This window comes from Protopterus annectens, chromosome 7.part1, assembly GCF_019279795.1.
Source record: "Protopterus annectens isolate FY-2018-M chromosome 7.part1, PAN1.0, whole genome shotgun sequence".
Lineage (NCBI taxonomy): Eukaryota > Metazoa > Chordata > Ceratodontiformes > Protopteridae > Protopterus > Protopterus annectens.
Window position 1 is genome coordinate 325,952,623 of NC_056740.1, and position 13,995 is coordinate 325,966,617.

Here is a 13,995-nt window from a genome sequence, read left to right on the forward strand (position 1 = left end):
ACAGAAGGTGCTAACTTGTCTGGGGTACTCCATAAACGAAAAGAAATCACATCTGGTACCCTGTCAACAAATTATATTCCTGGGAGCAAGCTTGAATAACTTCCCAGATGGCTTTCCTCACGCCAGAGAAACAGATTCATTTGACAACTTACTTCAAACTAATGGCCACAAAAACCCTGCTATCTGCAAGGCAAATACTGCAAGCCTTGGGGGTTCATGGCCTCCTGCATTCTACTAATTCCATATGTAAGACTGCATATGAGGAAACTACAATGGTATCTAAAAAGCCTATGGTGTCAATATTCTCAGGATTAGAAGCAATGATTCCTATCGTACCTTGCTTACGGTTAGAGTTCCTTTGGTGGGCAGAGGCCTGCTACCAAAACAAGATACTACCATTCACTCTACCCCCTGCCGCCCAAACCCTAACAACATGCGCATCAGACTATGCATGGGGGGCTCACCTGGCAGGGAAGTGCATTCAGGGCAAATGAAACCCAAGTCAAATGCACCTGCATATCAATCAAAAAGAAATGTTAGCTGTACAGAGTGCTCTGACAGCCTTCAAGGACCACATTCTTCCAGGACAATTAATGGTAGACGGACAACACCACTGTTATGTGGTACGTAAACAAGCAGGGGGGTACCCATTCTTACCCCCTCTGCAGACTAGCCATGGCTCTGTGGAACACAGCCTTGAGCTACCAAGTTCATCTACAGGCTCAATTCCTGCCAGGAAAACTAAATAAACTGGCAGACGAACTAAGCAGAAATCTCATGCACACATACGAGTGGAAACTGGAAACAAAGACTTTCAACATGTTGATAAACAAATTGGGGAGCCCGGATATAGACCTGTTTGCCTTCCTCCAGAACTTCCAATTGGACAAATTCTGCACAAGGACTCCCCACAAACAAGCTTGGAAAGTGGATGCTCTGCCGTTCAGCTGGAAAAATCTATCAGTTTATGCCTTTCCTCCTCTGCCTTTCCTCTCCAAAGTACTACTAAAAATCAAACAGGACAAACCAAGGATGATACTGATTGCACCAGGCTGGCCACACAAACACTGGTACCTTTCTCAGAGGTGTCACTGCCGGCTCCATGGCACCTGTCTCAGACCCCTACCCTGCTGTCTCAGCAGGAGAGCCAGATTCTGCACCCTCACCTTCAAACCCTGAACCTGGCAGTCTGGCTAATTACCTAATCTCTCCATTACCATCCCTCAGTAAACAAGTGTTCGATGTCATTTTGGAGGCAAGGAGGCCTAGTACTAGAAAATGTTATGCTGACAAATGGAAAAGATTCTGTGCCTGGAACCAAACTCAAGGGATGGGCACAACAGTGCCCAATTTACCTCAGATTCTTCAATACTTAACTGAGATGCTTCACAAGGGCCTTTCTTTTTCCTCCATCAAAATTCACGCCTCAGCCGTTTCAGCTCATTATAGCACATTACCACCCCTCTTCTCTCATCCACTGCTCAAGCAGTTCCTCAGAGGGGCCAAAAACTTAAGACCACCCAGGAGAGCTCCAACTCCAGCCTGGGACCTTAACTTTGTTTTGGAAAAACTCACTCTTCCTCCTTTTGAGCCAGCTTCAAGTGCAGAGTTAAAATTCCTTTCTTGGAAAACAGCCTTCCTTTTAGCAATCACTTCAGCAAGAAGGGTATCTGAATTACAGGCCCTTATGGTAGTGGAGCCTTTCATCATCTTTCATGCAGACAGGGTGTCCCTAAGGACCAATCCCTCCTTCATGCCCAAGGTGGTATCCAGTGTGGCTCTTAATCAGTCCATTCATTTGCCAACCTTCTTTTCTAATCCACAGAACAAAGGGGAATGGATACTGCACTCCTTAGATGTGCACAGACAACTTCGATTTTACTTGGACAGGACTAAACCTCAAAGGAAATCTGAACAACTGCTGATGGCATTTGCTGCAGGGTCAGAGGGGAAGGCTATTTCAAAGCAAACCATTTCTAAAGGGATAGGCGATTACATTCATTTATGCTATAAACTCCATGGAAAACCTATCCCACAGGGGATTGGATCCCATTCACCCAGGGCTGCATCTACCTCTACAGCCTTTCTCAGAGGTGTCCCTACCAGGGACATCCTAGAAGCTGCTACCTGGAGTTCTGTACATACTTTCATCAAGCATTACCATTTACCAGTTTTCTCTAAATCCGGAACTGGCTTTGCCACTGCAGTCTTGCAGGGCCTTATAGCTGGTCCTAATGCTATCTAAATTCCTCCTCCCATCCTTAGCTTTGGGAATCTACCCAAATGTGATGACTGCAACAGTGAAACACGAAGAACATAGTACAGTTGTGTACACTTACTATAAATGTAGATGTTCGAGTGTATTCACTGTTGCAGTCCTGGTTACCCTCCCTCCAGCCCCCTGACTTCTTTTGGCTATACCTCTACTCTCCTTTACTATGCTTAAAAGCTTTTTGGTGTATTTGCTTTTATGTTGGAGGGTTAATTGCTTCCCATTAGGGGGGCACTTGACATCTGGGGCAAGAAAAACTGATGTAATGGCGTTGGCTGCATGCTTTATATCCCTGACTACCTGACGTCACGGAAGATGAGACGGCAACTGACGCAGGACCCAAGACTTTGATAATCAGGCCGACTGAGGGCTACTGCAAGCAGATAACCCAAATGTGATGACTGCAACAGTGAATATATATACTCGAACATCTACATTTATGGTAAGTGTACACAACTGTACTTTGTCCCTTATTCTGTCTGCTTCCTTCTTACATCTTATGAGTATTCTTATGAACTTCCTTTTGTCTTTCTACCTTCAGTTTCCAGCTACTTACTTGCCATTTGATGCATTTTCGTTCATTTTTATCTACCTTTTGCTCCTACTGTGTAACTTTACTGATTCTGCATTCTTTTTATTGTGTTTATGCTGCTTTGCCTATTTTGGTATTGTTTACACTCCATTTATTTATATTTTATAACCAAACTGTGGATGAGAAAGATCCCCAAGGGGCCAGTCAACCTATGTGCTGTAAGTGAAATAAATATTAAAGAAGTAATTTTTGCTTTCCAGCATTCAGATAATGCACATTTCTCTCTTTGGTCATTTATGCCATAAGTGGTTGAGAGCATTGTATACTTTTTGTTAAAATATGCTTGTCTTCTAAATCTGACTAGGCCAAATGTCATTTTAAAGGAGTGATCTATGAAGTTATCACCGCTGAAAAAGCACAGCACATTAACTGATACATTGGTTTCTGCTACCCGAAATCTACGAATGCCTCTTTTAGTCCCATATTAGTAAGTCTAACAAAATGCATGTTACATTGAGCAGGTGTGTAGAATTAAAGGTTAAAAAAGGTACTCAAGTTGTAAAAGAACACATTTGTACATATGTAACTTCTTTTCAAGTTCTAAGCCAACTCAACATTGTTTTATCTTTTATGCTGTATTTTATTAGTCTATTTTTATCATAAGTTATCATTTTGCATAATTGTTTCTATTGCATTTGTTATCAATGTTGTTTGTGTTGTATTTTTACTAATTGTTTAATTTTGTGTATTACTGTCTTTCTGTTGCCAGTTGTCCCATGTCATGCATGCCTGAAATGGACTTTGGACCAGTATTCTTACATGGATAACAAATAAATAAATATATAAATACATAAACACAATTTACATAAATCTCTGTGCTTGCTTAGCTAGTCATTGGAATGAATATGGCCCAGAAAGGCAATCAAGAACCTCTGTCCAGCAACTGCATAATGCACTAGGGGAAAAGCAAAAGGCAAATAAATGTTTATTTTTTCTGTTAATAAATATTTGAACTTGTTGCCAGTTGAGATCATGCTTTTGCAGTACACTGCCATTCCTTTAGTGTATGATTGGTATGTTTTTAAACATTGGCATCACTAAGCTACAGATTTACAGTTGCTCCATTTGCAACAATTTTTATTGCTGTCTTTTTTATTGTTGGGTTAGATGCTTGCTTTCTTCTGCATGCTACATGCCTGAAAACTAACACCAACAGTAATGTACACATAATAAATATATACATATAAACTGCTGTTGGTACTGACGCATTGGAATAGTCAGGAAACAAACACACCCATTAGAAATGCAATGGTTTCATTCTCTAGTTACTCATACTGTCATTAATTGGGTGGAAGGAATTTGTCTACTCATTTAGAGTTGTTTTGTTCATAACTGTTTAACTGATGATATGACTTGATGGCTTTACCATGTAGTTCTTGGGTATGACGTACTTTTGTAGCTGTACCCCCTAAACTGTGACGTAATTGAACTTTGGAAATTAGCAGTAATTCCCCTCCCACAGAGAGTCGCATTGTACTTCTCCATCTCATTCCTTTCTCTGTTGTTTAAAATCCATGAAAGGATAACTGCTTTCCAACTCTCTGTGTACATAAACTGCAGTCTTCTTTGCAAGCAGCAGCTTAATTCTAGGAAGGGCCATATTACGCTGACATCAACAATCAGTTTTGCATGCATGCATACATATAGTATCTTCTAAAACTATGGTGAGGAGCTGCCTATTCTGTCCGACCTGTCCTGGTTAAAATAAGGAGTGCACTTGTACTACTCTGAACTCATTGATGTTTCTCAAGGGTCTGTCTCAGGACATTCTACTTTCTGTTTCTACAAGTACCTTGTATAAGTCTTTGCCTAGTTACGTAGACAGCTGAAAAACAATCTCTGGCACCTGCAGCATATTAGTTTACAGTCTTGTCAGGATTTTAAACTCATTTAACCCCTTTGGAGTTTCTGAATTTCAAAAGACCTGAGGCTATTACGTTTAGCACTGCCAAGCACCTCACATCAGTACCTCATATAACTGGATCGTATTGCCTGTGCACCATAGTCTCCTTCCATCACACTAAATACTACAAGTACTCTGGATTACTGGCTTGACTCCCAACACAGTTTTTCAGTCGTCTAGATAATATGTCTGCCAGGACAAAAAAATCTTCACCACTTGTTAATAATCTCTCTCTTACAGAATCCTGAATCCAGAATAAAACATTGTAGAAGGTACTTTGATTCCATCCTTTGAGTACAAGTTGTAAGCGATGACAGCAGGCTCCTTCGACATCAAGAGAATGCTCCTTATGCTAAACGAAACATGTAGATTTTGTGATTCAAGCTCCAAGGGCTTAAACACAGCTGCCTCATGCTTAAGGAAGCAAGTCTTCTGCCTTTCCTCTAAAGGGCATTGATTGCCTCCTGTTCCCTAAGTTATACAGCTCTGTAGGCCACTTTTCACCCTTGGAACATTACTTAAAACAGTCATTCTTCTGGCCCCTCTTCAGCTAAGTCTTACATTTCTTCAGGCATCAGTCTCCTTAGAATGCTTTACCCCAAGGCATTTTCCTTCTGGGGTTGAAGGCATGGAATGCATGGTCTCTGTAAAATGTAAAAGTACCTACCAGCAGTTTAAATGTATTTTAATCATGATGAGGATACTGCATAAAACTGTGCAGTGCATTACAAGTAATCTACCTTACAGTTGAGTTTAACCTAGGAAGTGCCTTTGTATTGTTCTTAACTGCTTCAATGGTGCAGCAGCTGGTATTGTACAGGCCTATCTTGCCTGGTCAAACTCTGTCATGTATAATGTATTTGTGCTTTAATTGTGAAGTTTGTGTTATGACTTTCTTTACTATATTTTTGTCATGGCAGGAAATAAGTACTAGAATCCAGTCTGTGTATCTTAAATAAAATATCTGAACCATATTGAAAACATTTTCTTGATTGTGTGTGTGTGTGTGTGTGTGTGTGTGTGTGTGTGTGTGTGTGTGTGTGTGTGTGTGTGTGTGTGTGTGTGTGTAAGCGCGAGCACAGCCTTCCTTTGTTCCTTGCACCCATCCCCAGAACAGTAAAATCTAGTAGGTGCTGCTGATATGCAGCATTCATGGAGCTTGGTGCAGGTAACCTGTCTTTGAAATGCATTCTGTAATGTAGAACTGATAGCAACTTGGATAGTCAGTAATTTTGCTTTGGTGAATTAATCTTCTCAAAAGTCATCTTTTCTTCTAAAGACTACTTTCATTAAGAGAAGGAAAACCATTTTCCAGTTAGTAAAGTATACTTTTTCTTAGTGGGGTTGTATAGGTCCACGGGCAAGTGTCTGAGAATGTCCCAGTTTCGTGACCACTGGAATGAGGAAAGTGTTCTTCCCAATATAAAGTGACCTTTGTGTTTATTGTATTAAATAAGGAGATTCAGAGTGCACTGCACCTGACATGGGTGTGTGTTGGGGTACACTCTGATGCTAGAAAACGTTTTTAAATTATTTACCAGTAGTAGTATTTCAAAAAGATTGCTTTCAGCAGGTTGGCTTCACTGAAGCAAGGGTAGGTAATCTCAAATCAGAGAGAAGACTCATCTTTATGAATCCCTTTCTAGGTTTACCCACTGTGATGTGTTCTATCTATCGGATATCTAATCCTGGCTTGTTACTTACTCATGTTTTATTCAGTCCCTCTGATCCTTCCAGATGGGGTGCAGTGCTTAAATACTTCAGAAAATAAGGTGTTGATGAATAGAAAGCAAGCTGGCTTTCTAATTAACTGGTGAATGGAATACTACTTAGATTTATTATTTAATGCGCATTTTTCAGGAAGACTGAAAAAATATTTACTGGGAAAACTTAATTATGGTGATCTCCTTGTCTTTCAATTTTAGGTGAAGTTCAACTGGAGTCTAAGTCTCTGATGGAGCAGCTGAGGGGGGAAGCTTTGAAGTTCCACAAGTGCGGTGAGTCTTTAATCTTATGCAAAACTAAATCAGTATTCAAATGAATGTAGGTTGAAAAGGGGGAAAGTTTGGGGATCCAGGTTAACTGCACCCGCTAATTTTGTCAAGTAAAATGGCAGATGAACAGTTCTACTCTCGATAGATGAGGTAATCTTTACTCAGCTGTTGTTGTACCAGGTAATGACTATACATCTATGAGACCAGGATTTTTAGTCAGGTCTGTGGAGCACGAAGCTTAAGAATACACAGTGCATTTCTTGTATCTCGCTTCAGCACTTGACTTGAGGTTTCTGTCTCTCTCCCTCTCATGCTCGTGTTCTTTCTAACTGTTGCACTTGTAGCTGTTGCTTCTACTGCAAACACTGTCACTGAGGTTGTATTTGAGGCTGATATTGGCCAGGTTTGCTAAAATGTGCCTGCTAATGACCTTGGGAGTAATCACATCCCAGATTGTCTCATTCTTAGTTGGATGTTTGATCTAACAAGCACACAATACCAGAATGTTAAACTCTTTCCAGTCCAGCAGTTCAGGTTTTTATATTTTTCAGTACTGGGGAAAGTCATGTCCAAGAAAAATGGACAGGAGACTAGGAAACATTTCCCTTTCTTTTTAGACGGTCTTGAGAGAGTCTAAGGAATACATAAAAATAAGATCAGAAGGGCATTTTACATATTTGAGACAGATTGAATAGCCACAAGAAGTGTTCTTTGGTCTTCCTGTTTAAGCCTTTGAAGTATGTAGATATTGCCCAATTGACGACATCAGTGCCTCTTTATCTTTGGTAACTATTGCCAACATAGGTACCTTGGTTTTGGCCACTGTTATTTTACCTTCAGCAGCCTACTGACTTTAGGTTGTGGCTGCTTCTTGGTATTCTGGATCCTTTGTCTACCTTCTAGGTTCATGTCCACACAGGTCCCACCAGATTTGGCTGTCCAAGATATGTTGCAGGCATTTTTCCCCTCTGACATATTCTGTTTCTGATGTTAAAGAAATATACTGAATTTGCTGCCATCCATTTTACCGTTTACTAGCAGTTCCCTTCATTCTTAGCCACTGTTGGGCCACCCCATAGTTAAAAATGTCTTACTTTTCACTTCCTGGATGTGTTTCAGCCATTTTGTCAGTGGCTGTGGTGCAACAGGTAGCACACTCTCCTTTGGTGCAGAAGGCTGTGGGTTCTGTTCCCACAGCAGGAAAATTGATTACTGACACTGCAGTGCAGCATGGGGGGAGGGGGTGCTGCACTCCTGAGTGTGCTGTCCTTTGGATGAGATGTTAAACCGAGGCCCCATCATCTTCAGTTGGTAGTAGCTGAGGTGGACATAAAAGATCCCATGGCACCTATTGAAAAGAGTAGAAATCCTTTATTTATATATAAAAAGAACTCTTATTTACGACATATTTCTAAAACATTACAAATGTATAGATATACACATCCATTTATATAACTTCATAAATTCCTTTACAATCATACTAAATTTTTATCCCCATTTAGACCCTCACTCCTTTTTCTGTAACCATCTGATTTTACTTAATATTTTTGCCAAAATCTATTTATTATTAAACATAACTTCATTTATTCCTTCATTCCATATAACAGAAAATAACTTCCTATCTATTTTTTACTTCTGTTCTTAAAATATCCATATTTAATCTTAGTCATAGAGAAGACTATAAACTTTATGAATCCCTTTCTAGGCTTACCCACTTTGATGTGATATATCTATCGAATATCTAATCCTGGCTTCTACTTATTCGTGTTTTATTCAGTCCCTCTGATCCTCCCAGATGGGGTGCAGAGCTTAAATACTTCAGAAAATAAGATGTTAATGAATAGAAAGCAAGCTGGCTTTCTAATTAAATGGTGAATGGTTTATTATTAAACATAACTTAATTTATTCCATCATTCCATATAACAGAAAATAACTTTCTATCTATTCTTTACTTTTATTCTTAAAATATCCATATTTAATCTTATCCATATTTATTTTATCCAATTTTTATGTCTTTGAAATAATTCTTTGCATAGGTTTCCCCATATTTTTTTTTACTGTTTTACATTTTAAAAGCACATATTCCATAGTATCATCTTCTTGACAATGTAAACATATTCTTTTACTTTTCTTTTTATATGGCATATTTCCTTTTACCGGCAATTTATCTGTTACTCGTCTTTACAAAAAATCTTGACATTTTACTTTCTCATTACACCATTTGCTTCTTATTTTTATAGCTTTATTTTTTATGTTAGATTTTCCTGTGGTAGTGCATAATAATGTCTTATCATTATATTCTTATACCATACATTTCTGTCTTTTTTTGTATCTTTTTATTTTCCACAAAAATATTTTTTCTGGGTAACATTTTATTTATACACTCTTCTTTTACTCTTTTTACCATACTCCAAAATTTATCGTACTTATATTTATACAGTTTTACTACTAATCTCTCATCTTTTTCATTTATCAACTTTAACACTTAGTACAAATTTAATGAAATAGCATATGTCACTGGGTAACCTTAAACTTCCTTCTTCTTTGTGTATGCACCACTCCTCGTTTTACTGGGTTTCTTGCAGAACCCATAATACCATTTTCCCTTCAGTGCTGAATTTATCAAATAAGCCTTTTTTCTGAATGATGATTTATATGTTTTCTAGAAAAGACAGGTTTGTTTTATTTCTTTTGTTTTTTTTCCATTGAATTCTACTTATGTATTTATTCCCATATTTTATACCGAACACAGAAATTTCGTTCATTATAAAATATATACCCCCTACCTTTACTAAGTTATCTAAACCTTACTTTTCTCTCTATTTAAAGCCATCCATATCACCTCTAGACACTCATTTTTGCAAATGATTGCTTCTTTTTTTCAAATTTGTTTTTTTTGCTGTTATAATGCCATCTGCATATGTTAACAGAACTGGAATTCCTAACCCTTCAGGTGTTATATACCCTGCCTCCTTTATTTTGTGATTTATTTCACATACTGTCACATTCATAGCTAATGCAAAGTGTATACAACTCATTGGACATCCCTGTCGTACACCACTCTTCATATGTACCGCTTGGCTTAACCAGCCATTTACGAGTATTTTTTACTGTATTATTACTGTATGCTGACGTACATAATTTCCTAACTATCTTACTTGTATTGTATTCTTTCGTTATTACCCATAAGATTTCATGTCCAGTTGTACCGAATGCCTTATTAAGGTCTCCTATCATGATTTACATGTCTTCTTTTCTATTCATAATATCATCCGCAATTTTTCTATAATTTGTAAATGTCGTCCTATTCCCATGTTGCAGTATTCATAACATGAGGGATTCCCCGCCTAGGCAACCCAAATATCCAGCCAGTATACCAAAGACTTAAGCTACTGCTAGGTACATGCAACATTGCACATAGAAACAGCCAACATCAGCCATAAAAGTGCCGTCTGCATGTACCATCCTCAGAACTTCTCTGCTGCCAGTCCAAATGACAGTTTTTACTGTTCGTCTGATTGCCGAATTTATTCTTCATTCAGATAAGTGCCCCGTTGGAGAAGAAGTTTTATTTGTGCTTTTGCTACTACATGCTTGTAAGAGGTTAATGTAATCCCAGGGCAAGTGCCATTGTGGAAGACAGATTCCACACAGACAACCACGACCAGCATCTTTTCTGTTTGGGTTCCAGTCACGACTACAATGCCTGTGCCATTTGTCAGGCTTTCGTTCCTAAAACACTCCACAGTCATCTGTCTGCCCTTAACATATATCTTAAGAACCAGAGACTAAGGTAACTAGCGCTTGCTGTGGAAGGTACTCCAGGTCAGTCAGGTTAGCCCCCAAAGAAGGTGAAAAAGGTAAGGCCTGAATCTTCGGCTGTGACTTTGATCCCAGGCATCCCTTTCAAAGCCAATGAAGGCCTGGAGGTACATACGGTGCTTGGTTCTCCACCTTTGGGCGGGTTCTGATTTAGAAGCTGCTAGGGAGGGTTCCTTCAGCATGTCCGCAGAGGTATTGTTGACGTCCACTTTGGATGGCAAGGGGGAACCATGGCTTGCTCCTTCAGACGTTCCTTGCAGTACCTCTCCTGCCCTGTCAATTGAAGTCTTGCCAACATCTGGGCTGGAGCCTAGGCCTACATCAACCCATCCATCCCAGCCCTAGGGGTAAGTCTTTCACTCAAAAGGAAACGCAAACAAAAGCATGCGTCTCCCACACAGGATCATTCCCTAGACTGGCAAGCTTTTTCCTCAAGGAATCTTGAATGCCTTTTGGCACTTGGGCCTTCCAATTTGCTACCTCCTACTCCTGCATTTCCTCTTTTCCCTTCCACCCAGGAGTGCTACTGTAGAACAAGAGGCCTCTGAAGAAGGTGATTTATCTTCAGATGAGTCCCTGGCATACTCCACTCAAGTTGACTCTCCTCTGGGTTATGTCTGTCCTGAAGTTAATTCTAACAGTAAAGACTCCTGAAGAGGATATTACTTTTGGAGAAACTATCTCTAGAATGAAGGAGTTTTTCAAGTGGAAAGCTCCCAATTTTTGGAAGTACAAAAGAGGTACCATGACCTGTTACTAGACTGTCCTGCCCCTTCAGCTATCCCAACTGTTTTACCAACTTTTCAAGATGCTTTTCTTTCAGCATCCAAAAATCCTTTTGCGCCCAAAAGGCCAGACAGGTTCTATAAAGTCCCTGAAGACAGCAGCTATCTGTACAAATGCCCTCTTACAGATCCAACTGTGATTTCATTCTCTGCTGATAAGCACTCTAAATTACTGCCCTCAACCAACCTCTTGTCCTCTGATAAGGACAGTAAAATGATGGTGAGGATTGGAAAAAAGATGTACACCTCCTCTACTCTGGATTTTAGGGCCATTAATTATCAGAAATACATATCTAAGTATGTACTGGCCCTACTTTTCCAGGCCTCTCAGTTGCTGACAGATCTTCCAGATTCTGCAGCCAAATGCCAGCTCTCTTCCCTGTTGGTAGTTTCTTCCCAGGTTACCAGACACTCCATAAAATGCATTTATGATGCAGGTAAGGTTTTCTATATGATCAGCAGCATTTGATTCTGTCCTCAGGGGCTATTCTTTGCTGAGATTGCAGCCTTTGGCTGAGGATTTCAAGGCAAAATTCATGGATGCACTCCAGGACAGTACTGCCCCATTTGGTGCTTGTAGATCAATGTGTGTATATACCTTTAAGAAGCTATCCGAGGGCTTGCATAAGTTTATAAATACTGAGCACGTGCAAGCCAGACTGCAAGCACATATGTGTGTAAGCTCTATTGTTAACTAGTTTGCTCATATGTAATGATGCTGCTATTCATCCTAATGTGTTTGTATGTATTAAAGCATCTGAACGATACCCCAAGCCGCCTTGTCATATGTGTTAGAGATGAATGAGCGACATGGTGTCAGAAGAAGCATGTCTAAAGGACATGAAGTCAGAAGCTGCATATCTAAAAGGACATGAGGTCAGATGAAGCATACTGAAGGGGCATAAGGTCCGAAACGGCTTGGCTAAAATGACTTAAGGCACTTATTTAGATGCTGGAGGAATATACAGGAGTGGATCCTCCTAAAATTTGCATACTTCGCAAAATAGGTCAGAAACGAATTTCAGGTATTAAAACTGTCTCAGCACTATTTCTTTTCGTATAATATGAAACGAGGCATACAGAAATCTCTAAATTTTCGCATAAACCGATATGTACTATATTGATAAAAATATTCAAATTATTACGGAAAATGTTTGAAATAAAATCCAAATTGCATAAAACTAATAAAATAAAGGGAAATGACCACATTTTTCAACACATGCTTTGCGAGTATGTATTTTTCATATTAAGCAAAGGTGTTCGAGTTATCAGAAGTGTAATAAATGTGTTCACATGTTTGTGCAGTGTTACAGTAGTTATTTTGCAAAAAACAGCCATTACAGAGCAAATTTCACAAAGTACAGTCTTTTGAAGAGTTTATTGTGCATTTGAATGTTGTTACAAGCTCACAGAACTATTTGTTCATAAATAATTACATGGGCCATATTTTCATTGTGTGTGGGCATGGCAGATGGATTTCAGAAACCCAGTGCATTTTTGATAAAAATATTGCTGAGAATTGGAGTGTGTTTGAGCAAGACTATGACATTTTCACACAGGCTGCATTTTCTGATAAAGATGACCGTACAAAGGCATTTATTCTGCTTAATTTAGATCGGTCAGAAGATATAGAAAGGGAACATTCATTTGTGTTTGCACCTGCTATCTATGCTGGAGAGGGGGAAACATCATATTGTTGTACCGGCTGAGTCAAGGGAGAGACAGAGTGCTTAAAATGTAATTTAGAGAAATGGAAAGGCATTTATTTTACACAAGGGATCAAAAGCCTTGTGAAAGTTTTGCAGCATATATAACTGACCTGAGAAATAAAGCCAAAACTTGCAGATCTGTTGACTTAAGGGACGAGTTGATAAAGGTCAGACTTGTGTGTGGCATAAAAGATGATGCTGCGAGAAAGATTTTGCTTTGTGACAGTGATTTAACTTTGAATAAGGCCATTGAGATTTGTCAGATAATACGAGCTCACAGAAAAGCACATAAATATGCTTACAAATGAGAATGGCTCTAGAAGGCACAGTGATAAGGCTCATGTTGATAGTATGCAGCACATTGTTAAAAGAAACAGGCCCAAGCACATGGCAGCAACTGTAGTCCCTGCAGCACTCACTGGTAAACCCCAGAACTTTCTAGCAAATTCCAGAGTTCACAGTCTCAGTGAAGCGTAAGAGTGAGTCAGCAAACTCAAAGCATGGGCTCCAACCTAGTTTCATTGCCAACTGCCATAATTGTGGTGGTTATCATGAAACTAAAAGGAAAAATTGTTTAGCTTTTGGTCAACAATGCTACAGATGTAATAAACCGAATAATTTCAAAAGATTTTGTAAATCAAAAGGTCCACGTTCTTTCATTAAAAGAGAACATTTTAAGAAACGAGTTGATCATTTAGACAGTGGCAAGCCAACTCTTTACGCAATAGATTTAAGGGCAAAGAATAGTATTTTGCACTGTTGGGATAAATGGCAAACTCATAGAGCTCAAAGTTGATACAGGTTCCAAGTGCAATGTTATGTGAGCAGAAACATTTGCTGGAGTGTGTCAAAATGAAAGGCTTGATTTGGCGAGGTATGGAAAGTTTGTTGCTTATGGAGGTGAAGAAATTCAAAATG

The 13,995-nt window shown here is 39.2% G+C and overlaps 1 protein-coding gene across 1 annotated transcript in view; it reads left to right on the plus strand.

Annotated features, from left to right (window-relative positions):
* QARS1 (glutaminyl-tRNA synthetase 1) overlaps nt 1-13,995 on the plus strand; it is a 1,547,311-nt gene that overhangs the window by 807,538 nt on the left and 725,778 nt on the right. Inside the window, exon 8 of the mRNA XM_044078737.1 lies at nt 6,693-6,764. Within this exon, the coding sequence (XP_043934672.1) occupies nt 6,693-6,764 (72 nt within the window). The remainder of the gene's footprint in view (nt 1-6,692; nt 6,765-13,995) is intronic.